Consider the following 26,540-nt stretch of genomic DNA (forward strand, 5'->3'; position numbering starts at 1 on the left):
GGGGCAGAGGACAGAACTGTGGTTACTGTGGGTCCCAGCTCCATGCTGTGCAGGGTGTTGAGAGATAATGGCCAGAAGGGGCACCCCGCCCACCTGTCATGTGTGTCACTGAGGTTAGCCTCATGCAGGGTAAACAGCTCCTTCAATTCGCCGAGAGAGAAGTGTCGCTCCACATCCTGCTCCTCACCCACCACACAGCTGCTCAGTGCTTTCTTATGGCTCTGGCGCTGAAAGATCTTCTCCTCAATGGTTCCTGCCTGGGGGGTGGGGGCAGGGGGGGAGCCCAGGGCTAAGTCACCTCCATACATAGGGGGCAGGAAAACCCAGGGGTTGAAACTATAGCTGTGCAGAAGGGGAGATGAATGAGAAATAAGAGTCTTGCCTCAATAACCTCTGATCAGCTCAGCCCATTTTCCTAGTCTTTTAGGAATATAATTTGGACATGTCTGCCCACCCAGGATATTTTCTGTACCGATGGAGAGTTTCAGGGCCTGGCTAAATTTCTTTAGGATGAGCTGAGGTTTATCTGCAGCAGCGTTATCTGACCTCCACACCAAGCCCAAATCTCACTCACTCAAGTAAATATCATTTGGGTATGATATGCCAGGCCCTGTGCTAACACCAGATACAAAGAAGAATCAATATGATCCCTATCCTTCAACTCATAGACTAGAGAGACAGACAGACAGACAGACATATAAACTAACTGGTACAAGGACAGAATTCTATAGGATATCCAGCGACCCACAGGAGGGATGGTAGCATAAAATAATGTTGAAGAGCTTGAAAGTAAAGATCATCCTTAAGCTGAATCTTGAAAAATGAATAGATGGTTTACAAAGAAAGAACAGAAGCCATTCCAGGCATAAGAACAAAATCAATAAGCCTGGCCTACTGGAGGCCTGTCTAGAGAATGGTAGGAGTAGGGTAAGAGCTGGGACTGAGAAAGCCCCATACTGTAGAAACTTGGATGCTAGGCTAAAGAGCTTGGCCTTGTCCTGAAAGTGCAAAGCAAAACTAGAATTTTTGGAAGGCTCATTCTAGAAGTAGTTGTGAAGAACAGATTATGATAAGGCCAAAGGTAAAGAATCAGGATGCTGCTGCAAAATCCAAGTGGGAGATGACTGTGACTTTAGCATGGGATGGTGAGGAAGATTAGAGTAATGACAGGATGGTGGGACACATGTACACCCATGGAATCAACTGACATTGATTCATGTCAGTGTATGGCAAAACCACCACAATACTGTAAAGTAATTAGCCTCCAATTAAATTAATTTTTAAAAAATAAAACACATGCCCTTTCAAAAAAAAAAAAAGGACATTTTGAGAAAATAAAATCAATGATAATTGGAATATGGTTAGGAAGCAGAGAGTGGTCCACAGGATGATACTCATATTTGGGTTGGGTGGATAACAGTCATTAAGTGACAAAATTCAGAAGGGGAAACTCAAGACATTAAAGTAGAAATATACAGTAGGTGATAGAATTTTAAGATCTGCAGCCAGTAAACAGTCTCAGACACACAAAGAAGAAAAATCAAGAGTCTCTTGTTTTAGTAATTAGGAAGTCAGCAGTACACTGAAAGCAGGTTCAGTGGCAAAACTGGTGAGATGAGATGAGATGATAGGCTTTGGGAAAATCTGACAGTGAATGAATGGAAAATAACCCCAGGTAGTCACTACAATGGAAGAGAGGGTTGAGAAACTTAAAAATGAGAGCTACTTGACCATGTTCATAGACATCAGGGGAATAAAGGAGAAACTGATCAACTAAGAAAGGAAAGAGTGGAGAAAGGGTCTAGAGCAGAGCTGGAATGGTTAAGTCCCAAGTAGAAAGGAAGGAAATGATTCTCGTTTGAGAATGGAAAAAAAAGCAGATGTGAAATGGATAGAACAGAGGAAGGTAGGTAAGAGAATTTTAAGTTTGGTAGCCTGCATTTTCTCTGTGAGGTAGAAGACAAAGTCTCTGCAGAAAGAAGGAAAGACAGGATTAGGAGGAAACTTGAGGGAAAAACTTGAAGTGGCTGTTGAAGGAAATGAGATACAACCCAGCTCAAAATGGAGAATGTGAACTTATGGTACTGCCAATCTAAAAATGCAAGTTTTATCTGGTGCAGAACCTGCAAACAGCTGTAATGATCCAAGACTACAGGAAGAGTGGCAGAAAGGATGAACAGGGAAGATCAGGCTGAATAGTAAGGGAAGTCAAGCCTGATTGGGAGGAACTGGGGCAGGTAGTAACTAAGGACATTAGGCTGAAACAGATATAGAGGTCAAGGAAACATGAAGGCTAGAGTGCTGGAAAACTGCATGGCCCCTGAAGTCACCCAGGAAGATAGCTGGATTTGTGGAAGTAATGAAGACTGAGCTGGTGTCCAAACTTATTAATGAATTAGGCAAACAGCAGAAGGTAGATAACTGTAGCAAGGAAGAAAAGAGGGTAGTTAAGTAAGGCAACATGAGCTTCAGAAGAGGTACTATAGGATGGATGGTCTGATTGATCACTGAGAACCTGGAGAATGCCAATACCACCACTTAGACCCATAAGCTGGAATGTAAGAAGACTACAAGGCAAGCGGCACAGAAGAAATCAGGTTTAAGAGAAAGCAAGTGTCCTGTGAAAAGGATGAGGCCATAGGGGAGTTTACTATCTACAGGCATCCAGAGAGCACAGTAAAAAGGATCTGAGGAACAGGGTAGAGAGAGGGGAGAGAGCAGAAGAATGAAGGGCTCCAGGCTAAGCCCATACCTTGCTCACCACTACAGGCAGAGGGGCCACACAGAGGCAATGAGAAACACCCAAGGTGATCCTGAAGGTCTTATTCCATGACCCACCCCTACTCTGAACGTTACCACCATCCTTACAGAGAGCAGGCGATAGATATAGCAGGTCTTCTTTTGACCATCACGCCAGACCCGGGCCATGGCTTGTTCATCATTGGCTGGGTTCCAGTCAGGGTCAAACATGACCAGTCGATTAGCCCCGATGAGATTGAGGCCACAGCCCCCAGCTTTGCTGCTTAGCATGAAGACAAAGTCAGGACTCTGGAAAAAGAAGGAAAAGAACTGCTTATACCCCAAATTAAGAATCTTACTCAGACCACCCAACTGTTCTCTCACATGTGGACTGCCAGTTTGCCTGCCTACCAGCCAATTTATCAGCCCACAAGCTCAGTTCCCAGCACAGCTTTCATAAACTAGCCTAACCCTACCACACCCACCAGAAAAAAAAAAAAAAAAAAAGAGAGGCCCTAAAGCAGAGGCCCCTTATAAATTCTTTAACAACCCTTAGTTCTCATGGTCTCACACTGGTAGCATGGGGACAGTGGCCATGCATTTACCGATGGGTTGTTGAAGCGCTCCACAACCTTGGCTCGCTTCTTAATGGACATCGTGCCATCTAAGCGAACATATAAGTACCTGAAGGGGGATCCAAAGATCAAATCAAGAAGTAAACAGAACACAGTGGGGGAAGGGGAGGGTTGGACAAATTGACTGACATATATACACATAGCTAGTAGGAAGCTGTTGTAACAGGGAGCTCAGCCCGGTGCTATGATGACCTAAAGGGGTGAGATGAGGGAGAGGGAGGTTTAAGAGGGAATGTATACTTATGGCTGATCTACACTGTTGTTCAGCAGGAACTAACATGACATTGTAAAACAGTTATCCTCCAATTAAAAAAAAAGGAGTAAGTACAGTGTCCTTGGAGCCAGAGCTACTGAAGAGATAGAACCAACCACTCTCGAAGGTTGTTCATATATAACCTGAAACTCTAAACTCCCAAAGGGATTGGCAAGGAGCTGAGGGGCTAGGACTGTTCTGTGGAGTACCTGAAGGAACAGGGGCTATTCTGTTTGGAGATGGAGCAATAAAGGAACAAACATCTGGAAAGTCCTTCCTGTGCCTGCATTTTGGCCCACATCCACCAATCCAAACACCTGTTTTTCCTATGAATACAGTAGGTGAGGTATCCCTATGACAGCTCTTCCCTACCTTCGGGCTCGGCAGAGTTTCTCAAAGAGGTCCAATGTCTGAGTGTAATTGGACACCAGGACTACTTTGTCACTGCTGCGGCTTCGGGTCACCGCCAGAATGTAATCAAGGACCAGCATCTTACCTAGGAGATCAACAACTATCAGCCCCAATGCGCTATCCCAGTGGCCAGGATTCTTACTCTTGAGATGGAATACATCAAGCACAAAGAGACAACCTCCTGGCTCTCTTCCCAGAGGGTCCCAAAGACTGGCAGGGAAGGACTCACCTGATAGCTGAGGCTCTAGAGCCTTGGAGTTATAACCAGGGGGATATATGTCCAAGGTACCTTCAAAGCCATCTTCCTCTTCCACACACTTGTCATAGATTAAAGCTGGATCTGGAAGAAAAAAAAAAAAAAAAAAACCTCCAAAATGCCAGCTACACTGTGTTTAGAAGTTTCACTTCAGTATTCACTAGAACATCCTCTAGAAACTTAACCTTCCTCAGCACCAGACTTGTCTCCAAAGCCCAGGGTGCAGTCAAAGCCCTGGGATCACGAGTAGACAGCCTTGCACACTAGTGTGCTCTGTGTTCTCCCAACAAGAGGGGAGTTACACCAGAGAGGGCAAAGTTTGTTATTTTTCCCCCACCCAACATTTTATAGGCACACTTGTGCACACACACTCTCACGCACAGTCTTGTATACTCCAAGCATCAAACATGCGTCAAGCAAGGATAAGCTAAATTTTCCAAAACAAAGGGTCTGGTCTAGTGCATGAGCTTATGCCTTGGGAAGGGTTAGAATCACATGTGGCCTCTGTGAAGACTACAGACAAGTTTCAGTAAAGGTGGCTGAACTACCTTCCTCGTTCACTTTCACAGAGGACCCCAGGGCATGGCTCTAACTCACGATTACACAGTTTCTTCAGTGAGGTGATCGAAGAAAGAGAAGACACACTCATCTTGCCCTCACGCAACTCTTCTGCTGGCTTGGCCTGTCTCAAAAACCTCTTGTATAATTCAATCTGAAGGGGTGTCAGCCTTTAAAAATAACAATAAGATGGGTAGCTGGGTCAGCAGGAAATGCAGGATCACAATTCTGCCTTCTGAGGACACCTTGAGAGCCCAACAATACCTAGGGGCTGAGCTTTTACCCACTCACTCCACACCCCTCAGTTGTTCCGTACCTACAACAGACCACCTGCTCGATCTTCACAGGCAGATATTTAGAAAGGATATCAGATGTCCTCCGTATCAGGCACCTGGAAGAACAAGATAAAAAGGCAAGGGGTTGGGACTTCCCTGGTGGTCCAGTGGTTAAGACCCCACGCTTCCAAAGCAGAGGACACAGGTTTGATGCCTGGTCAGGGAACTAAGATCCCACATACTGTGCATCCAAATAAATAAATGGTTAAAAAAAAAAAAAAGGCAAGGGGCTGATAAAACTGCCACACTCATTACCAGAATAAAAGCTGACACCCGAAGGACCAAGGCTCCTTGTAGTATCAAATGTCAAACACTCATCAGCTCTATGGCAAAGATGTCTATATCAGGGTATCAGCCATGGGAACGGAGACCCTTTCTTAGGGTTTAGCTTGACGGACAACTCTTTCTCTTCTCCTTCAGAATGTTAGCTTGTCTTCAAAGGCAGGCAGAGGTCTTCTACTAAGCCTGGTCCTCTGACAGGGAAATGAAGCTGTAAACCATTGAGTCTTTATGGGAGTTTCTCCTTGCATTTGCCCAAATGCCTGCTGCCAAATGGCCCAAGGTTCAATTAAATTCTGCCCCTATGACCTGGCAGACCAGGAAGGACAGAGATCAGGCACCTGTGCTCCTAAGAGCACCTGGACTCTCTTTCCTGTCATCTTAACCTGAGAGGGAGGTGGCAGTTGGCAAAAGCAAGACTCTTCAGGATACAAATCATCAAGTATATATAAGTACAACAGAGGAGTGCAGAATATACCTGCACCTTGAGCGATGTGGCCCCCATTGAAAAAGCCCCATCAGCTCGGGAGGCATACCACCCATCCTTCAGATCTACTACCCGTCACCGAAAGCTGTGGGATGTGGGAAGAGAAGCTTGGTGCTTTAGATCTGAGACAGACAAAGGAAGCTTCTAAAGTACTAACAATGCTCCAAGGGATACAAAAACTTCCTCAGCAGGATGCTAAGTGGCACCAAACCAGACCACAGGGGCCAAGGCCAGGAACAAAGCAGGGAATCAGCCTGCCAGACCCCTTCATTTATTCAGTGGCTATTATTGTCAGGGCACCATCCCACTCTCTTCATAGAATCCCACCCCCCAAAGGCCAAGGTCCCAAAGGATTGGCCTTGGATGGCTAAGGAGGCGATTCTGATGACCTAATGTGGGGGGACCCCACAAGAGGTGCTCCTACTGTCACCCCATCCCCATTACCTATTCACAATGCTGGTGAGCTCCCGCAGTCGCTCCTCTCCTACACGCCTATCTTCCTCACTGGCAGTGGCATCTCGACCCTTCAGAATTGGCAATTCAAAATGCTTCTTGAACTCCTGGGCGGTTCCTAAGCACAGGAGAAAAGACATTAAAGAACACAGAAAGTAATGACTTTTCCACTGCCAGGAATGGCAGACTATGTTGTCACAGACCAACCTTCCTGCCAAGAACAACAACACTGAACAAACTGTAGGCAATTTCTGTTTGAATGGATCAGAGAGCTACCAAAGCAGTAAAGACTTGAAAGACCAAATATTAAGATAGCAAGTAGATCAAAACTCAAATGTACACCTTAAATGTAAACAGGCCAGGGACTTCCCTCGTGGTCCCGTGGTGAAGATCCCACAGTCCCAATGCAGGGGACACAGGTTCCACCCCTGGTCTGGAAGACTCCACATGCTGCAGGGCAATTAAGCCTGTGTGTCTTAACTACTGAGTCCATGGCCTAGAGCCCTGTGAGCTGCAGTGATCACGAGAGTTAACAATTGACATTGGCATTAAATGCATTTTTTTAAGGTATATGATTTTTTATGCTGCATACCATTTTTTAAGTTTTTTTGGCTGCACTGCATGGCAGTTGTTCATGGCATGCATGATCTTAGCTCCCCAACCATGGGTTGAACCTACACCCCATGCAGTGGAAATGCAGTCTTAACCACTGGACCACCAAGGACATCCCTTAAATGCATTTTTTACTTAAGACATTTTCAACTTTTATTGAGTGGCACAGAACCCCATCATAAGCTGAGGAAGATCTGTACTGATACATACTACAATGCTGATGAACCTTGAAAACATTATGCTAAGTATGAGAAGCCAAACACAAAAGGTCTCATATTATATGATTCCATTTACAGGAAATATCCAGAACAGGCAAGTACACAGAGACAGAAAATAGACTGGTAGTTGATAGGGGTTGGGGTAAGTCGGGTTGGGAGTGACTGTGAATGAGTACAGGATTTTGTTTTAGTTAGGAATTTAAAAGATCAGGTACCTCACAAAAGGGATCTCCAAATGGCCAATGAATCTATGAAAAGGGGTCCCACTTTTACTCAAAATTAAATAAATGCAAAGAAATATCACTAAGCAATCAGCAGAATGACAAAAAAAATTAATGTCTTCTAAAGATAAATATTGGTGAAAAAAAGCAGAGGTCAGCTATTACAGCCATGGACCAGTCAGCTGTTTCTGTAAAGTTCTATTAGAACACATCCATGCTTGTGCATTTACACATTACGGCTGCTTTCACGGTACAGCAGCAGAGCTGAGTACCTGTGACAGAGACAGGATGGCCTATGAGCCTACAGTACTTACCATCTAGCCTTTTAAGAAAAAAATTGCTGGCCCCTGATGTAGAAACACTGAAACTCTCATATACTGCTGGTACAATCACTCTGGCAAACTGGATTATTTACTAGGGCTAAACTCATACATAACATATGACCCAGCAATTCCATTTTTATGACAGAGAAATGCATATTAGTCTCAGGTAAAGTACAAGAATGTTTATGGGATCATTATTCAAAATAAAAATGGAAATTCAATTGTCTATCAACAGTAGAACTGATAAATTCTGGTATATTTAAAAAAATGGAATAGTATACTAAAACAAAAAACAAACTGCCATAGACAACAACATGAATTAGTCTCAAACATTATATTGAACAAAACAATCCAGATGCAAAGGAAAATATTCTTTTTACATGAAGCTCAAAAATGGGCACTAACAAACCCTTCCACAGATATCTATGTACAAGAACTGCCAAACCTATGGTTTTTAGGGGCTGGGGGGGGCAGTGAGGAGTTGCTGCTTAATGGGAAGAGTTCCAGTGCTGCAAGATGAAAAAGTTCTGGAGGTAGATGGTGGTGATGGTTGTACAACAATGTGAACGTATTTAATGACACTAAGTTGCACACTAAATAATGGTTAAAAATAAAACTGCCCAAGATAGTCTTTTCTGAGGCAAGAACTCTTGTGAGGCTACTAGGATGTGATGAGCAAAAATGCCTGGGGGAAGCAGTCCCATCTGTAGCTCATGGAGACCTTGCCCTGCACAGCCCCTGCCACCTCTCCAGTGGGAAAAAGGGCCAAGGTGGGCCTTGCTAAGCTGCCCCACAGAGCCAAGGTCTCCCCACAGCTCTGGTACTCCTTGACAAGAGAAGTCTTCCTAAAAGACTGTCTAGTAACGCATATTTAACTGTGGTCTCCTCTCTCCTCAGCTAGAGTTAGACTCGCAAGGTTACATCAAGGCTCCTCTCCAGTGTAGGAGAAAAGGCCAGATTCTTACCCAGGATTCCCGAGTTGACAAAGTGTACCAAGCTGAAATACTCAAGGAGATCATTCTGGATGGGGGTCCCAGAGATGAGCACCCGTCGGCTGGTGTTCAAGCTGTCCAGGGCCTGATAAGTCTGATTCTCGGAGTTCTTGAGCCTGTGTCCCTGCAAGCAAATTAATTCTCACTGAGGCCTGGGCAGAATGTGGCCTCCCTAACAGTAGCAAAGTCTTGTGTAGACAGGAGAAAAGGAATCAAAAGCATTACAGGTCCTGAGGCCTTGGGAACTGGGCAGGGGCACCAAGAGTGAGAGTTTATCCACTCTCTTGGGGAGAAACAGGCCAGGCTCAAGGACAGACCTTCAGCTTCTAGATCAATGCTACCTCCAAAAAGCAAGGATTCTGTTTCTTCCTCTGCCCCCATCTCCAAAGTCACAGCAGCCTACCTATCCTCTTCAGGGATCATCCGGACACGTTAGAGACCCAGGCTTTCAGGGAATTCTCCCTCCCCCACTAGCCCAACCATCCTAGAACCTCCTGAGTCAGATGCCTTCTGTATTAGACTCCTGGCTGTGTCTGGACTGTTAGTGGTAAGGGAACTTAGTCCAGGTCCCTCCTCCCCTCTTTCCTCAGAACCCATCCAGTTCAGATCTAAAGAAAGAACCTCTCTCTGTATCCCTTCTCAATCCCTGTATCACCGCCACCACCCCTAGCCCTCCCGCCCGGCACTTTATCTCACCAAGGCAGAAACTTTTTAAAGCAGAGACCATGTCAGATTTGCTTTTTAACTTAATGCACAAGACAGAGTTCTCTAGTCAATGTATGTTTCCTGAAGAATGAAATGAATAACCAACATTGCTACTGAAGAATTAGACACAGAATTTTATTTAACAAAATGACTGAATGTTGTATACCTAAAACAAAAACATTTTATGTCAACTGTATCTCAATTTAAAAAAATTTAAAGACATCCTACACAAAATTAAGTTTTTAAATGACTGAAAGCTCAAGCATCAGTCCTGAAACAAAAGGCTGAGACTCCTGAGCTGAAGAGGGAAAAGCAACTTTAAACTTGTGAAGAAATTACCCAAAAGGCCCTGGGGAAATGCGCAGCAACAACTGGAACCCTCTAAACAGAAGCTCCCTGAGGGCAGGCAATCATGAGATTCCCCACGGCCTGACTCCATCTGCTGCTGCTGCTAAGTTGCTTCAGTCGTGTCAAACTCTGTCCGACCCCAGAGACGGCAGCCCACCAGGCTCCTCCATCCCTGGGATTCTCCAGGCAAGAACACTGGAGTAGGTTGCCATTTCCTTCTCCAATGTATGAAAGTGAAAAGTGAAAGTGAAGTCGCTCAGTCATGTCCGATTTTTGGTGACCCCATGGACTGCAGCCTACCAGGCTTCTCCGTCCATGGGATTTTCCAGGCAAGAGTACTGGAGTGGGGTGCCATTGCCTTCTCTGACCTAACAGGTACTTAATAACTCAATTTAATGAACTGAGCTGAACCTTTGTGGGTCTCTGTGGAAGAGAAGGCCAACCCCAGCTCCTATGAAGCCACTCTGGCTCCAGACCCAGCTCCTGACACCACTGGCCACAAATTTAAAACCCAAACCCTGGCATCTCAGCAAATCAAATATTTGGCTAGATAAAAAGCTGTCAAAGTTCTGGCTGAATTTCTATTCTGGCAGAATTCTCAGCTTATCCTTTTAAAAGCAAAAAAATGATACCAAGATTAAATACCACCACTTCTCTCTCATGAGCCCCATGAATTTAACACATTTCCCAAGCATCTGACTGGTTTTGTGTTCTAGAACTTGTAAAGAAACGTACATGGAACCGAGTGAAGCATACAGGGACAGACAGTCCTTCCATGGCCAAGCCAAGTTTCACCCTACACCAAGCTTTGGTTACATCCAAGGCAGGAGTGGAGAAGAGCCAGGCCTTAAAATCTCAGACCTGGATTCAAGTCCCAGCACTCCCCTAAGCTTCAGTTTCCTAACCTCCAAAACTGAGGTAAAGACAATGTCAGTCCCTCCCATTTGTAACACCTTACAAAATGGTTCCATATACCCTCTTTCTTGATCTGGATCATGTCCCTTTCAGGTAGACAATGTGCTATCTACTCTATAGTCTGAGAGCAGTCTCATCCACAGCATGCTTATAAGCAGCGAAGCCAACGCTGATCCCAAGTGTTCTCACTCGCTCTACCTAACTCAGATTACTATGTGGATCAAGATTTTGTACACAGTTATCATGCTATTATTATCTTTTATTATATCTGTGTGTTCCAGAGAAAAGCATCAGCCAGGAGGAAGCTGGGAACATGAAAGCCTAGGGAAAAGGCTTTCAGGGATCTGAACAGGACAAACTCCTCCAAGAGTAGGCTGACCATCTCTTCAGGACTCTGGCTTCCTCAGGTTTCTGACAATCAACACAATAGGGAATGGCAACACACTACAGTATTCTTGCTTGGAGAATTTCATGGACAGAGGAGCCTAGTGGGCTACAGTCCATGGGTCAAAGAGTACAACACGGCTTTCACTCTCTTACTCTGATAAATAAAAGGTACGTGAGGGGCTTCCCAGGTTGTCTAGTGGTTAAGACTGCATTCCCAGTGCAGGAGGCCCGGGTTGAATCCCTGGTCAGGGAACTAGATTTCGCATCCCCCAACTAAGAGCCACAATGAAGATCCCACATGCTGCCACTAAGACCCAGCACAGCCAAATAAATAATTTTTTTTTAAAAGGTAGATTAGTATAAGGGAAGGCCAGGACGCTGCAGTGTACAAAGAGGCAGCTTGGAACCTTGGGCTAATCAGCTCAGAAAACAGGAGAGAATGGGGGGAAAAATGAAACACTATAGAGCAAAAGAAAATCTAGACGCCCTCGGTCCTCGAGGGCTCAGCCTGCATCAGCCTGCCTTCCCTTCCCCTCCCCAACATCCTGGCCTCTAGACCAGGCTCCTGGCACAGCCCCTTTCCATGATGAAGCAAATGCCAGGGCGCTGTGCAGTATCACGTGCACACCCCACCTCAATCTGCTCAATCCCTTACTCCTACCAAGGAATGGCCCACCAGGGTATCAGAAGTTGGCAGACATGCCAGATGACGACTCTTTATAAGGACAAAAGTTCAACTGGGAAACAGCTCAGGGCTAGCAAGCATGATTACCCAGTAAGCTTTTCTTCTTTGTCCCCTCCCAAAAGACTCTCAAATACTAGGGTAATCTATAGTCCCCAAAGCACAGTCAAGCCTGCCATCAGTTGAAAAATGGGGCCAAGTCTTCCAGCCACCCCTCCACTAAAGCCCCAGGGAATGCCCTGACTTTCCCCAAGATGTAAACAAGGTCAGCAGGCTCAGGGCAGCCAAGCCCCTGAAGACCTGGGAAATTCTTTATTCCGGGAAGCTCCCAGCCACCCTCACTCCTTTCTAAGTAGTAACATCCCTACCACCCTTCACGCACAGTGCTGGAAAAGGCCAGAAAGCAACAACTGCTATATTTCCCTCAGTCCCAGAGAGTCAACACAGGCTCACAATGTGTATGGACTATCCACACAGGACTTTCCTATCACTGTGCACCTGTTCACGGGAGTCCTCTAGCCTACATGAAAATCAGAGCTGACATTTACCAAGGTCTTATGACATACCAGGCACTGTGATAAAAGCTTTCCTTCATTTAATCCTCACAATAATCCCATGAGGCAGATATTATCACCCCATGTTACTGACACAGAGAGGCTTGGGAAGTTAAGTAATTTGTCCAAGGTCATATTACTGGTGTGCAGCAGAAGAGCCAGGATTTGAATAAAGATCTCTCTGACCCTAGAACCTGTTCCCCTAAACCCTGTGCTGTGTCTGTCCACCCATCCACATCTCTCCCAGCCTTCAAAGTCCTTCAGTCTAGGAAAACTGTAGAGGGAACAAAACCGGTCAGCCCCAGCACCACACTCTCCCTGGCACCCCAAGCACCACTCAACCCCTCTTTTGGCAGATTGGTACCCTGGGCTCTCCCTCCCATCTGCTGACTCTGAGGCGTAAGTTCTGTCCTCAGCATCTCCCAGTAACTAGCACAGCCCTTGGACGGCACTTTTCAGTGGGAAGACACTGACAGACTTTTCTCCCACCACCCAAACAGCAGTACATCAAGTACCTCATCACATATGACCAGTCCAACACTCCCTTTCTGGAGGACTCCAACGTGAAGGCGGAAAGTCTCATAGGAAATGATGAGGATGGGAGAAGGCACTCTGGCACCACGCTGGTTCATAAATCCTTCTACAAAAGAAAAGGTGTCAGGAGAGCAAGTCTGAGAATATGCTAAAGAAAAAACCAGTTTGATGATTCTGTAATTTAGCCTGGAAACAACTGAACTCTTTTTCACGGTAATTCTCTTATCTTCCACCCCCTCCTCGCCCTCGACCCCGGTTCCCCGGCTGTCAGCGAGGACACGCTGAAGAAAGGAGCAGGTTGTATGGCGGAGTGCAGTCATGTTTGTTAAGGCTCCTACCCAGCTTTTGGTCTATCTCGTCCTTAGAGCCTCCATCGATGGCCAGAGGTTGGATCCTCCCTCCAAGCCATTTCCCAACTTCATTGTACCAGTTCCTCACTAGGCTGGAGGGCGACACCACCACTGCCTTGTCGATTTCTGGCTTGCAGTCTGGACTCTGGCGCAGAAGCGTCCACATCAGTGTGATGCACTGCAGCGTCTTGCCCAGGCCCATCTCATCAGCCATGATGCAGCCATGGCTCCCCGGGATGCGCCGACTGGTGACACACTCCCACAGGAACTTTACTCCCTGGGGAATAGTAACAGCACTCAGCCCCCTCTGGCACCCCACTGCTGCTGCCCCAGGGATGACAGCCTCTCAGGCCCAGCCGCTGCCCCAGCCCAAACCTCACCCCCACCCGCATTTACCTCTCTCTGATGAGGCCTCAAGACCTTACTCAAAATAGGATCAACAACCACATGGACAGGAAGTTTTTCCCTGAGAAAACACAACACAAAAAACAGAGCTCAGACACGGCAAGGGTACACCCTCAGAAAGCTATGTCCTGTGAATCCAGAGGCAGTTGCCTAAGAGAGGACCTCTCTGACCCGTGCAATCAAACCATAGCAAATTCCTCTCCAGGGTTAGAAAGCGAGGAGATGGGATGGGTTCCCTATGTCATCACCTCAACATCCCCTGCTCCCCTGAGTGAGCCTGGTGGGAAAGGATGAGGAAACCCACCAACTGGACATATCTACACACTCTTCCCCAGGCAATCTCCTCCCCACCTACTCACTCTCTGGATGGTACCGTCGTCATGACAGCACTCTGAAAACATGCAGGTCCCAGGGTGAAACCACACCAAAATGCTCTCTGCCCTCCAGGCTCTGTGCACTTACAGAGGACCACAACTGCTCAAGAAACGCCAATGCACATACTTGTCAAACTTCAGCTGGTCATGGGCGCTCAGTGGGGGAGGCTCGTACAGAACCAAGGCACCTTCTTCCAGGGGGTCATGGAGGGCTCGGCGGACCCCAGCCCGTTTAAGGCCCAACGCCCGAGTGCCCAGAGGACCTAGAAACCAACAATTTGTCACTTGAGCCTCCAAGCTGAGGAGCTCCAGCCTGCCCAGGTTAAATGCCTATCCTTCACATAACTTTCCGAAGCTTCCACATGACCCTATCTCCCCAGTACCTCTCCAGATGTAATTTGGGCTCCTCTGCCTAACTATTAACCAATCTGCCTCAGATATTACTTCTCCCACTCAACTACAAATTTCAGGTCTCTTTCATCTTAAATCAAAACAACCCTGGAAAGGTCTGAAACCCTAACGGGGCCTTTCAAGACTGAAAGCTCACGTTTGCCTCCTCCCCCCCAGCCCGAGTTAGCACAACGCTCTGTGCTTTGTACAGAGGGGGAAACCTGCAGAACCTAGACCTCCGACAGTCAACCTTGTAAAGGAAATGCTACTGGACTCACTTGGACTGAACGGAGCCTGGGTCCATCAACCGCCCTGGCACACCAGAAGCTTCCTGCACACTGGCACATCCCCACCAAGATAAGGGGCACTTAGTCTTGGTAACCCTTGCTGAACTTATCAAACACAGACCTCATGCATGCCCCGGGAGGGTCACCCCACACATAGTCATCACTGGACTGGCATTTTTAACTCCAAGGTAAGCTTGTACTTACAAAAGCAGGTGTTTTGATCTATTTGGGCATATTCACACATGACTAATTCAAGAAACAGAAGAGTCTCCTCTTTTACCTTGATAATTTGGAATGGGGATTTTGAAAGGCTTTGACAAAATGCTTCGAATAAACGCTTCCTAAAAAGAGAAGAAACAAGGATTCAGGACTGCTTGGAGATGTTATGGGATATTTTTATAAACATAGTCAAAAATGCCCATGTAAGCATCACAATATATTTAGAGCACTGTAGTTTGACTACATCTCATTCAGATGCATCTAGAACAGAAGATGTGCTCCATATTAAATTATTAGGTTTTGTACAATGGCTTTCATGTTTGAGGCTTTGCACGAGGTACCACAAATCCCCAGGGACAGGACAGTGCCAAAGCAAGTACCTGGCCTTGGTCAACCACGAGACTCAGAACTTTTAGCTCATGAAAGATCATGCCAAGCAAGCATACCTAACTATTCCCTAGGCTGCAGTGCCTGAAGAAAGCACCACAAACTGACCCAATCCCAGTACTAACAGAACTCTCAAGTCTAGATTCTACCACTGTCCTATAGGGCTACATCTTTCCAAGCATAGCTCACACTTCTTTTGTAATCTCTGATCAATCCTGCTTACTGCATCTAATTCCCATATCAATGTTTACATCAGCCTCCTTGGGAACTAAACAGCCCTTGTAAGAGTAGTGGTCACAGGAGAAAAAGGAGCAGAGGTATCAGTAAAATAACGTTGATAACAACCAAAATGACAGCAATAATGATGACTAATGATGTATGTCAGATGCAGTGCTGAGTCCTTGCATTCATGTTACCAATCCTCATTAATAGCTCTTTGAGGCCTGTATATTACTGGCACCCCTATTTTACAGATGAGCAAATTGAGGCTGAGTGGTTTCCCAAGTCACACAACCATGACATCTGTAGGACTTTCCTGATTCCAGGGCTTTTATTTGTAACAGATGGGCAATATGGCTTCCTAACCCAACCTGTTTGAGTATAGCATGTGGATCAGCCCAGAGACAACAGCTTCCTGAATGGAATGGTACAAGAGAGGGGAAAATATGAGCCAAGAGGACATGAGAGAGAGGGCAAGCCAATCACCAAAAAAGCCAGGGACAAGGATGACAGGAAGTCTCTGTGCCATCACTTCAGCCTGGAATCAGCACTGGGTTACTGGGCTGGGGCAGAAGAAGTCCACAGTATCAGCTCCTGAGCTAACTGACAACTCCCATCTAAGTTCTCATCTATAGACACCTGAGCCTTCTAGGGAATTACAATAGCCTGTGAACCTCAACAAAATACGAGTTAGGCAAGAGAGCAAGAACACAAGAGCAGAAACATTGAAGGCAGTCTTAATGGAATACATTAGTAGGAAAGTAATGAAAAATACTCCCTTCTAGCAAAACTGCAGTTTAATAGGGGAAAAAAAAAAGCAATTGCCCTGAAATTTTTATCTTTTTATTCTGATACACTTGTATAGATTATAAATTAAATTCTAGAAACTCAATGTACTTTAAAGAAGAAGAATGTAATGACTATATATGGCAATGTATTGCAAGATAGAAAAGAAATGTGGAGAACTGAACTTCATCACCACGCTTAAATAACACCAGGCCAGGGTTGGAGAAAGGCTCCAATTCTTTATTTGCATATTTCTTTGCAGCTGAATAAAATTTTTTGATTATTTTTAATTATCAAAGAAAGGATAATGAGAAACTTATACATGAAAGATGCTAATAAAAAGCTACCATTAAGTCAAAGAAGAGGAAAAGGAAAAAGATGGACTCAATTTCTTCCCTAACTTGGCATCAATTCTGCTTTTAATTCTGAAACTGAGATGTTATTTTCAAGATCATCAATTTAAGAGGCTAGTATTAAAGCTCTAAGTAGCCCAGAATGTATGCTCCAAATTGTAAAAGACTTTCAGTAAAACCCAGGAGCCACAAGTTCTGCAGGTAGAAGTGCAGGCTTGTGGAACTACTGTGAAAGGAGGTGAGGACCCCTGGCTAAAACCATCTGAGGGCACCGCCTGCAAGACTTGCAATGCAGCTTCCAAGAATCAGGTCTGGGAATAGTCACTAGACTCTGACAGAGGCAGGGGAGAAAGCATGCTCTCACTCGGTTCATTTAGTTACTGAAAATCCACACCACCCTTTGCTCCTGATGATAGAAGAGGGAGAAGAACATTCCTCCTCCCCACCAAGGTCAAGGCTTCCCTCTTCCACAGTCTTTCTATCAGGCCTGCCTGAACTTTCTCTATCTCAAGCTTCTCCCTCTACCAGCTCTTTCTCACCAGCATTTAAGACATACTTAACTCTCTCCTATCTTAAAAACAAAATGTCCTTTGACCTCATATCTCCACCCCTTCAAACTTCTAGAAAAAGTAGTCTGTTTCCCCCTTATCTCCCACTCCTCCTATCTTCTGAAATGATTCTGCCCAAGGTCACCAATGGCCTACAAGACCTTAACTCCAAGAGATATTTTTCTACCCTATCTTACTAGACAAAGTTGGTCACTCTTTCCTCTCAAATAGTCTCTACTTTTGACTTCCATGACACCATTCTCCCACTATTTTGTCTTTCTGAGACTTTACACTCAGTCGCCTAACGGGCTCCTCTTCTTCTGCCCAATCCCTTTAAGTCAGTGTTTCTCAAGGTTTGACCTTAAGTTCTTCTGACTATACATTCACATGGACACACCAATACACTTTTTGGAGGTGTCAAACTCTATGCCAATCACCTCAAATATATTTCCAGTCCATAACACTCTCCTAGGTACCACATGCACATGTGCAAACCTAGACAACCCACAGGACTTCAAACTCATTGTGTCTAAGGCTGAGGTCTGCCCCCAGGGCTGCACTGACTTCTGTAGTCCTAAAGCACTGTTTTCCTTTGGGGATCCTTCCTCCACAGCTTTCACACAGGCTGTTCCCTTTACCTGGAACATTTCCTGCTCTCTTCACCTGACAAACTCCTCACAGTCTTCAGGACCCAACCTAATCAGCCTGTCCCTCAGACTGGAGTCTCCACCAGCCTCCAGCCTGTTAGGCCTCCTGTTTGCAAACTCTCACCACCCTCACACTTATCTCATAAGATAAATCCTGAATTAAAACAGTTCCAGAGGACTAATACTGCTTTTTTAAGCTCAGGAAACAATTAAAGAATATTACTTTAGTGAATTATATACATCTGGTAAAACTATCACAAAAAGCAAGGGATGATGAACATAGTTACAATGGTGGTACCTCTGGGAATGGGAAAAGAATTATGACTGAGATGATGTTCTAGCCCTGGGTGGTGGGTTCACAGGAGTTACTTTGGTTTATATCTTATATACATTATACATATGTTTCTCTATTCAACAAATAGTATGTAAAATGTTTTCTGAATGCATAAATAACCTCCATTACACATTCCTATCATCATATTCCCATTTTTCCTTCAAAATGTCCCTATAAAGGAAAAACACAATCCCGTGTCTCTACCATTGCAACAAAAACAACAAAACATCTAGGAATAAACCTTGCTACAGGACAGCCTTGGTGGTCCAGTGGTTAAGAATCCACCTGGCAATGCAGGGGACATGGATCTGATCCCTGGTCTGGGAAGATTCCACATGCTGAAGAATCAGTATTGTAGCCTCCATCACAACTACTGAAGCCCTTGGGCCCTGGAGCCCATGATCCACAAGAGAAGCCACTGCAATGAGAAGCCCACTCACAGCAACTACAGAGCAGCACCTTTTTACCACAGCTAGAGAAAGCCTGTGGGCAGCAACAAAGATCCAGCACAGGCAAGAAAAAAAACATCCTACCTACAGAGGCAAAGGCCCTAAGGCCCTGCTTATTTAATTTATATGCAAAGTACATCATGCGAAATGCCCAGCTGGATGAAGCACAAGCTGGAATCAAGATTACCAGGAGAAATATCAATAACCTCAGCTACACAGACACCACCACCCTTATGGCAGAAAGTGAAGAGGAACTCAAAAGCCTCTTGATCAAAGTGAAAGAGGAGAGTGAAAAAGTTGGCTTAAAGCTCAACATTCAGAAAACGAAGATCATGGCAGCTGGTCCCATCACTTCATGAAAAATAGATGGGAAAACAATGGAAACAGTGACAGACTTTATTTTCTTGGGCTCCAAAATCACTGCAGATGGTGACTGCAGCCATGAAATTAAAAGATGTCTACTCCTTGGAAGAAAAGCTATGACCAACCTAGACAGCATATTAAAAAGCAGAAACATTATTTTGCAGACCAAGGTCCATCTAGTCAAAGCTATGGTTTTTCCAGGAGTCATATATGGATGTGGGAGTTGGGACTATAAAGAAAGCTGAGCACTGAAGAACTGATGCTTCTGAACTGTGGTGTTGAAGACTCTTGAGAGTCCCTTGGACTGCAAGGAGACCAAAATCAATCAATTCTAAAGGAAATCAGTCCTGAATACTCATTGGAAGGACTGATGCTAAAGCTGAGGCTCCAATACTTTGGCCACCTGATACAAAGAAGCAACTCATTAGAAAAGACCCTGATGCTGGGAAAGATTGAGGCAGGAGAAGGAGACAATAGAGGATGAGATAGTTGGATGGCATCACCGAATCAATGGACATGAGTCTGAGTAAACTCTGGGAGTTGGTGATGGACAGGGAGGCCTAGAGTGCTGCAGTCCATGGCGTCACAAAGAGTTGGACACGACTGAGCGACTGAACTGACTGACAGAGGCAAAAGGCCTGTATGCAGAAAAGTATAAGATACTGATGAAAGAAATCAAAGATACAAACAGATGGAGATATCCCATGTTCTTGGATTGGAAGAATCAATATTGTGTAAACGTAAATGAGTATACTACCCAAAGCAATCTATAGATTCAATGCAATTCCTATCAAATTATCAATGGCATTTTCCATAGAACTAGAAAAGAAAATTTTACAATTTATATGGAAACAGAAAAGACCTTGAATAACTAAAGCAATCTGGAGAAACAAAAATGAAGCTAGCGGAATCAGGCTCCCTGACTTCAGACTATACTACAAAGCTACAGTAATCAAGACACTGGCTCAAAAACAAAAATATGGACCAATGGAAAAGACAGACAGTCCAGAGATAAACCCGCACACCCATGGTCATCTTATCTATGACAAAAGAAGCGAGAAAATACAATGGAGAAAAGACTTCGGTAAATGGTGCTGTGAAAACTGGACAGCTACATGTAGAAGAATGAAATTAGAACACTTCCTAACACCATACACAAAAATAAACTCAAAATGGGTTAAACACCTGAATGTAAGGCTATACACAATAAAACTCTATAGAGGGAAACAGGCAAAACACTCGGATCTTTTTTGATGCACCTCCTAATGAAAATAAAAACAAACAAATGAGACCTAATTAAATGTAAAACCTTTTGCACAGTAAAGGAAACCATAAACAAGACAAAAAGACAACCCTCAGAATAGGAGGAAATATTTGCAAATGAAGAAACTGAAAAAGCATTAATCTCCAAAATATACAAACAGCTCATGCAGCTCAATATCAAAAAAACAACCCAATCAAAAAATGGGCAGAAGACATAAAGAGACATTTCTCCAAAAAAACCATACAGATGGCCAAACAAACACATGAAAAGATGCTCAACATAACTAATTATTAGAGGAATGCAAATCAAAACTACAATGAGGTGTCAACTCACACCCATCAAAATGGCCATCATTAATAAAATCTACAAACAAATGCTAGAGAGCGAGTGAAGACAAGGAAGTCCTCTTGCACTGTTGTTGGGAATATAAACTGGTACAAACACTATGGAGAACAGTATGGAGGTTCCTTAAAAAAACTCAAAATAGAACAGCAATCTCACTACTGGACACATACTCAGAGAAAACCATATTTTAAAAAGACACATGTAGTGGTCAGTTGTGTCCAACTCGTTATGAACCCATGGACCACAGCCTGCCAGGCTCCTCTGTCCATGGGATTTCTCAGGCAAGAATACTGGAGTGGGTTGCCATTTCCTTCTCCAGGGGATCTTCCCGACCCAGAGATCAAACTCTCATCTCCTGCACTGGTAGGCAGATTGCTTACCACTGAGCCACCTGGGAAGCTCACACCTGAAACACAACACTATAAATCAACTACACTCCAATAAAAAGATAGAAAATGAAATATCAACTCTCTAAAGCAAAAAATAAAGTTATTACAAAATAATGACTATACTTCCTTGTGTTGCACGTCCTTGTTGCTTATTTTATTAAAAAAAGACTGATGTATCCCAATGTTCATTGCAGCACTACTTACAATAGCCAGAACACGGAAGTAACCTAAATGTTCACCAACAGAGGAATGGATAAAGAATAGATAGTATATATGTGTGTGTGTGTCCACAATGGAATTAGCCATAAAAAGGAATGAAATTGGGTCATTTGTGGACACATGGATGGATCTGGAGATTGTTATAAATGAGTGAAGTAAGCCAGAAAGAGAAAAACATGTATTAACGTACATATGTGGAATCTAGAAAAATGGTATAGATGATCTGATCTGCAAAACAGAAATAGACACACAGAAGTAGAGAACAAAGGCATGGACACCAAAGGGGAAAGGGAGAGGGTGGGATGAATTGGGATTGACATATATACACTCTTGATACTACATATAAAATAACTAATGAGAATCTACTGTATAGCTCAGGGAACGCTATTCAGTGCTCTGTCATGACCTAAATGGGAAGGAAATCCAAAAAGAGGGGAGATATATACACATATGGCTGATTCACTTTGCTGCACAGCAGAAATTAGCACAACATTGTAAAGCAACTATACTCCAATAAAAATTTTAAAAAACAATCTTGCGTCTCCTCTGTTCTCAATACTACACTATTTCTGACACCTGACATGTGGGTTTTCCACACATCAAGCAAATCTTCGTTTCCACTTGGGTTCCCTACACCTTAATGCCAACACTATCTTCCAGGAGAAAGCATCAGAAACAAATCTCAAGTCTAGGTGCTTCTAACCACAAAGTGAAAGTCGCTCAATCAACTCTTTGCGACCCCATGGACTGTAGCCTGCCAGGCTCCTCTGTCCATGGGATTTTCCAGGCAATACTGGGGGGGGGGTTGCCATTTCCTTCTCCTGGGGATTTTCCCAACCCTGGGATCGAACCCAAGTTTCCTGCATTGCAGGCAGAGTCTTGAAAGGCTCTGACCCCAAGCTACAAATCAAATGTTACCACAACCCCTTCTTAGATTAATTCACTAGCTGGTTCAGAGAACTCAGGTAAAGTTTACTTATTAGATTACTGGTTTATCACAAATGATATTAAAAGATATGAATGAATAGCCAGATGAACAGACACACAGAGGGAGGAGGTCTGGAAGAGTGGTGAACACTGGAGCTTGGAGCTTTGAGCGTGCCTCTTCCTGACTTTCTGCTCACTAACCAGAAGTTCTCCTGCTGCTGCTGCTGCTAAGACGCTTCAGTTGCATCCAACTCTGCGACCCCAGAGTCGGCAGCCCACCCAGGCTCCCCCATCCCTGGGATTCTCCAGGCAAGAACACTGGAGTGGGTTGCCATTTCCTTCTCCAATGCATGAAAGTGAAAAGTGAAAGTGAAGTCGCTCAGTCGTGTCCGACTCAGCGACCCCACGGACTACAGCCTGCCAGGCTCCTCCGTCCATGGGATTTTCCAGGCAAGAGTACTGGAGTGGGGTGCCATTGCCTTCTCAAGGGAAGTTCTCCAAACTCTCCCAAACCTTTTGTGCTTCTAAGGAGGCTTTTGACACAGGTTGGACTGATTAAACATTGACCATTGTTGGGTTGGTTCCCCTGGCAACCAGTCCCAAAGTTAAGTGCTTTCCAAAGTCATCTTATTAGCAAACTCAGGTGTGGCTGAAAGGGGTTCATTAGGAATAACAGAAGACATCTTGATCCCTCTTATCATTTAAATTCCAAAGGTTTTTGGAGCTGTGTCTTGGTGTCCTTCAGAAGGTTTAGAGGAAAAAGCCTTGGATGGAGCTAGGCAGATCTGCGGAGAAGGCGATGGCACCCCACTCCAGTACTCCTGCCTGGAAAATCCCATGGGCGGAGGAGCGTGGTAGGCTGCAGGCCATGGGGTCTCGAAGAGTCGGACACGACTGAGCGACTTCACTTTTACTTTTCACTTTCATGCACTGGAGAAGGAAATGGCAACCCACTTCAGTGTTCTTGCCTGGAGAATCCCAGGCACGGGGCGGGGGGGCCGGTGGGCTGCCGTCTATGGTGTCGCACAGAGTCGGACACGACTGAAGCAACTTAGCAGCAGCTGCAGCAGCAGCAGGCAGATCTGACAATTTTGTAACTTTAAGCAAATTATTTAACCCCTCTAGGATTCAGCTTCCTTATCTTAAAAAAATGAGTTACATGAGATAATGCACATAACCTGCCATGGTGGTGATTACTTTTGATTTTACTAAAGGATACAGTGAAAGCTATAGGACTCTGGTACTTCTTAAAAGCCATTATGCAGTATCAGAGACAGTTCTCTGATGGGTTTCAACACCTTGCCTAAATGGGAAGGTCTTCACTCTCTGCACCTTCTTGTCGTCAGCAGTCTCAGCCACCTGAGAGTTGGTGCCCAAGTAGCTATAACAAGGGGAATTCCAAGTCAGGTACACTAAGGAAATCTCTAAGAAAAGAAAAGAGGCCTTTTCCAGGCCCCGGGAGCTGTGGCCAGGCCCAAAGCTCCCACTAAAGCATCTGCTGGCTACTGTGTGAGGACTCAGGGAGCCTCCCTAAACAAAAGAGGGCACACACAGACATCGACAGGTTATAGCTACAGCTTACATGTTGACTGCTGTCCAGACAGGGTGGTCGATTCGTTAGTTGAGTCAAAGGTTTCCGAAAAGGAGACAGGAAACACTCCTGGCTCTGGGTCTCACAGCTGGATTTCTTAGGTTTCTTAGGAGTCTAGGAGAGAGAATTGGGGAAGGTGAAGTCTGGATGATACAGAGTTAGCCACAATGACAACTAATATTTAAAATCTCATTAAGCATAAAGCACTGTGCTAAACTCTTCACATGTGTCATCATATATCATCTTCACAGTAATCCTAGAATACGTGTTTACATCCTGATGTAACAGGTGAGAACACTGGAGCTTAGTGAAGTTAAAGAACTTACCTAATTTGAGGGGCAGTGAAAAGTAAAAGTCGCTCAGTCCTGTCCAACTCTGCCTCCCCGTGGACTATCCAGTCCATGGAATTCTCCAGGCCAGAATACTGGAGTGGGTAGCCTTTCCCTTCCCCAGGGGATCTTCCCGACCCAGGGATCGAACCAGCACTGCAGGCGGATTCTTTCCAGCTGAGCTATCAGGGAAGCCCCAAGGGGCAATGGAAGAAGTGAATGAGGTGGGCCTGTGATGGGCAAGTCCATCAGTAGCATAGTCAAGCTGCCCACAAATCTTCACTCCAAAAGCCCCAAGGAATGACTGAGTGACTCTTTGCTTTCCTCCCAGGGTTTACCAATGGAGGGCAAGAGTAGAGCTGCTCCCAACTCCCAGGCCGCTCTCGTCAGTCCCCACCATGTCTGTGAGAACACCAGCACTGAAAGCATTTTCTGGAGCAACCAGGAGCAGACAACACCAAGTGCTGCCCCAAGTTCAAGTCTGAGACCCATGTAAGTGGCAAGGGACAGCCAAGGCAGCCTGCACACCAGCAGTGCAGCTACAGAATGAGCCCCACTGAGCCATCAGGCAAGAATCCACTTGTAGCAGCTTGCCAAGGTATCTGAAGCTACAAGGCACACCTGAAACAAACTCCAGACCCCTTCCACTCTCTCCATAGGCTTTTACTCACATGTTGCAACCACCCCAAACTGCCTTCTAGATATTTCTTAGCTAATCCCTTCCTCCAAAGTTCCAATGGTCAAACCACTGCTTCTTGAATTGCTCTCTCTGAAGAGCATGCTAAATCATCATCCTACTGATTTAGGTTACATAGGTCCTACCCACAGCTAGCCCCAAAAAGCCTCCAAGGCAGGGCCCAGTCCAGAGTCAAATGTGGTGCCCTTGATTATCTGCAGGGACTGGAGGGGCGGCACCACCCCTCCAATCAAGGCCCAAGGAAGCTCAGATTCTACCATAGGCCCAGTGCACCCTACTGTTCTGTGACACTGGGCAGGTGACAAAGAGAAAAAAGAGCTGCTAGTTGCTGCTGGGGCGTCCTCCCCCTTTTCCCCAAGGGAGCCCAAGGGTCCAACCCAATCAGCTCTTTGCTTTGGAACATAGCAAATTTTCCTATCAGGAAAACTGAGGCATACTAGCTTTTAGTGAGCACCTTGAGGACAAAGATTTTTATCCAGTTCGATGCCTGACACATAGTAAGCACTCACTAAAAGAACAGTAAGCACTGAAAGGCTTCTGGAGGTGACAGGGTACATTTCATGTAACCCCAGAAACCAAGTCTAGGATTCCTCTCTGCCTAAACAGCCCTGCAACCCCACGTTCCCTATCCCCTTGAGGGCAGAGTACTCACCACTGCTCCAGGTTGCCAGTCTTCATCATCAGAGGGTCCGTCTTCCGGTTTTCTCTTGGCCAGCTGGCTTGGGGCTAAGCTCCTCCTCTGTAAGAAGAGAACGGAAACAGTCCATTAGACCCAGCCATAGTGCTAGCCACAGTCTCCCATAGGCCCATACTTACCATCCTGGACCCAGGAATATAAAATGTCAAGTACCCATTAGGCAAAGATCAAAGGCACACAGCAGCTGAGAATGTAGAACCAGCCTACTAAAGAGCGGGCTGCTACTCTTTTGAGAGCATGGGCTAATTAAAGGAGCAGGGATGGAGGGAATACAGCCAGGGGCTGAGGTTTAGGCCCGAAGTATGAAGAGTGTCGGTCTCCAGGTAGCCGAGGCGGGAGAGAAGGGCAAAAAGGAAGTACCCAATCAGAAATGGGTAGAGGTCTAGTATGGCGGGAAGAGGCAGGGGAAGAGACTGCCAGACTGGGCAGAGGGGAGTCGGGATAACGGCCCCAGATGGACCTGAAGGCAGAGGGTAGTAGCGGTGGGGGGAGGGGGAAGGGTGAAAATCTGAGGCCTGGGGAGGGCGAGTCCGGAGAAGAGATTTCCCGGGTCGGAGTGCGGATGCGGGCCTGAGGGAGGCCGAGCAGGGATCCAGGCAGGACACGGAGAAGACCCGGGCTTGGGAGGGGAATCCCAGGCAAGGCTGGAAAGAGCCGCACAGCTGAATCCCAAGCACTGCCGCTTAACCTTCCTCTACCCAAAGCGCGCGTTAACAGCCGCCAGGACTCCCGGGACCCGCCAGGCCCGGTCAATCGAACCTCCCGCGGTGCCGCCACCGCACCACCCATTGGCTGCGTTCTATGCGTTCGGCGCTCGCGCCCCAAGGATGGGGGCGGGCCTAGCCCTGCTGTCGCAGAGAGGCCGGGGAAGTGGAGCTGAGCTGGCCAGAGGGACCAGCGAGGAGGTGGGACTTAGGGGGTAGGGTGGGGTCCGCTGTGGCGGGAGCGGTTGGGCGAGGTGGGCGGGGCAAGAGGACCAGCTGGGTTTTTGTGCTTGGGGGTAGGGCTTGCGCCTGGGGGCAGGGCTTGCGTTCAGGTCCCCTGGCCTGTAGTGCTGCCTGGGAAGCAACCGAG

The 26,540-nt window shown here is 45.8% G+C and overlaps 1 protein-coding gene across 3 annotated transcripts in view; it reads right to left on the minus strand.

The window, feature by feature from the left end:
- The window catches only part of RAD54L (RAD54 like), a 26,922-nt gene extending 687 nt beyond the window's left edge, over window positions 1–26,235 (minus strand). The window contains exons 1-17 of one of the 3 annotated variants that reach the window (XM_040231282.1): window positions 25,586–26,235; window positions 25,422–25,508; window positions 23,735–23,857; window positions 14,984–15,044; window positions 14,154–14,289; window positions 13,644–13,713; window positions 13,236–13,524; window positions 12,879–13,003; window positions 8,746–8,896; window positions 6,398–6,524; window positions 5,169–5,243; window positions 4,892–5,022; window positions 4,268–4,378; window positions 4,000–4,123; window positions 3,345–3,423; window positions 2,869–3,048; window positions 94–257 (exon numbers count right to left, since the gene is read on the minus strand). In XM_040231282.1, coding sequence (XP_040087216.1) covers window positions 94–257; window positions 2,869–3,048; window positions 3,345–3,423; window positions 4,000–4,123; window positions 4,268–4,378; window positions 4,892–5,022; window positions 5,169–5,243; window positions 6,398–6,524; window positions 8,746–8,896; window positions 12,879–13,003; window positions 13,236–13,524; window positions 13,644–13,713; window positions 14,154–14,289; window positions 14,984–15,044; window positions 23,735–23,857; window positions 25,422–25,508; window positions 25,586–25,588 — 2,036 coding nt within the window. In that variant the 5' untranslated portion in view covers window positions 25,589–26,235. Of the gene's footprint in view, window positions 1–93; window positions 258–2,868; window positions 3,049–3,344; window positions 3,424–3,999; window positions 4,379–4,891; window positions 5,023–5,168; window positions 5,244–6,397; window positions 6,525–8,745; window positions 8,897–12,878; window positions 13,004–13,235; window positions 13,525–13,643; window positions 13,714–14,153; window positions 14,290–14,983; window positions 15,045–23,734; window positions 23,858–25,421; window positions 25,509–25,585 lie in introns of those variants that run through there. The other 2 variants (XM_040231281.1, XM_040231283.1) reach the window with 2 other exon arrangements.
- Window positions 26,236–26,540: the final 305 nt, after the last annotated feature.

The sequence above is a fragment of the Oryx dammah genome, unplaced genomic scaffold, assembly GCF_014754425.2.
Source record: "Oryx dammah isolate SB20612 unplaced genomic scaffold, SCBI_Odam_1.1 HiC_scaffold_28, whole genome shotgun sequence".
NCBI classification, from domain to species: domain Eukaryota; kingdom Metazoa; phylum Chordata; class Mammalia; order Artiodactyla; family Bovidae; genus Oryx; species Oryx dammah.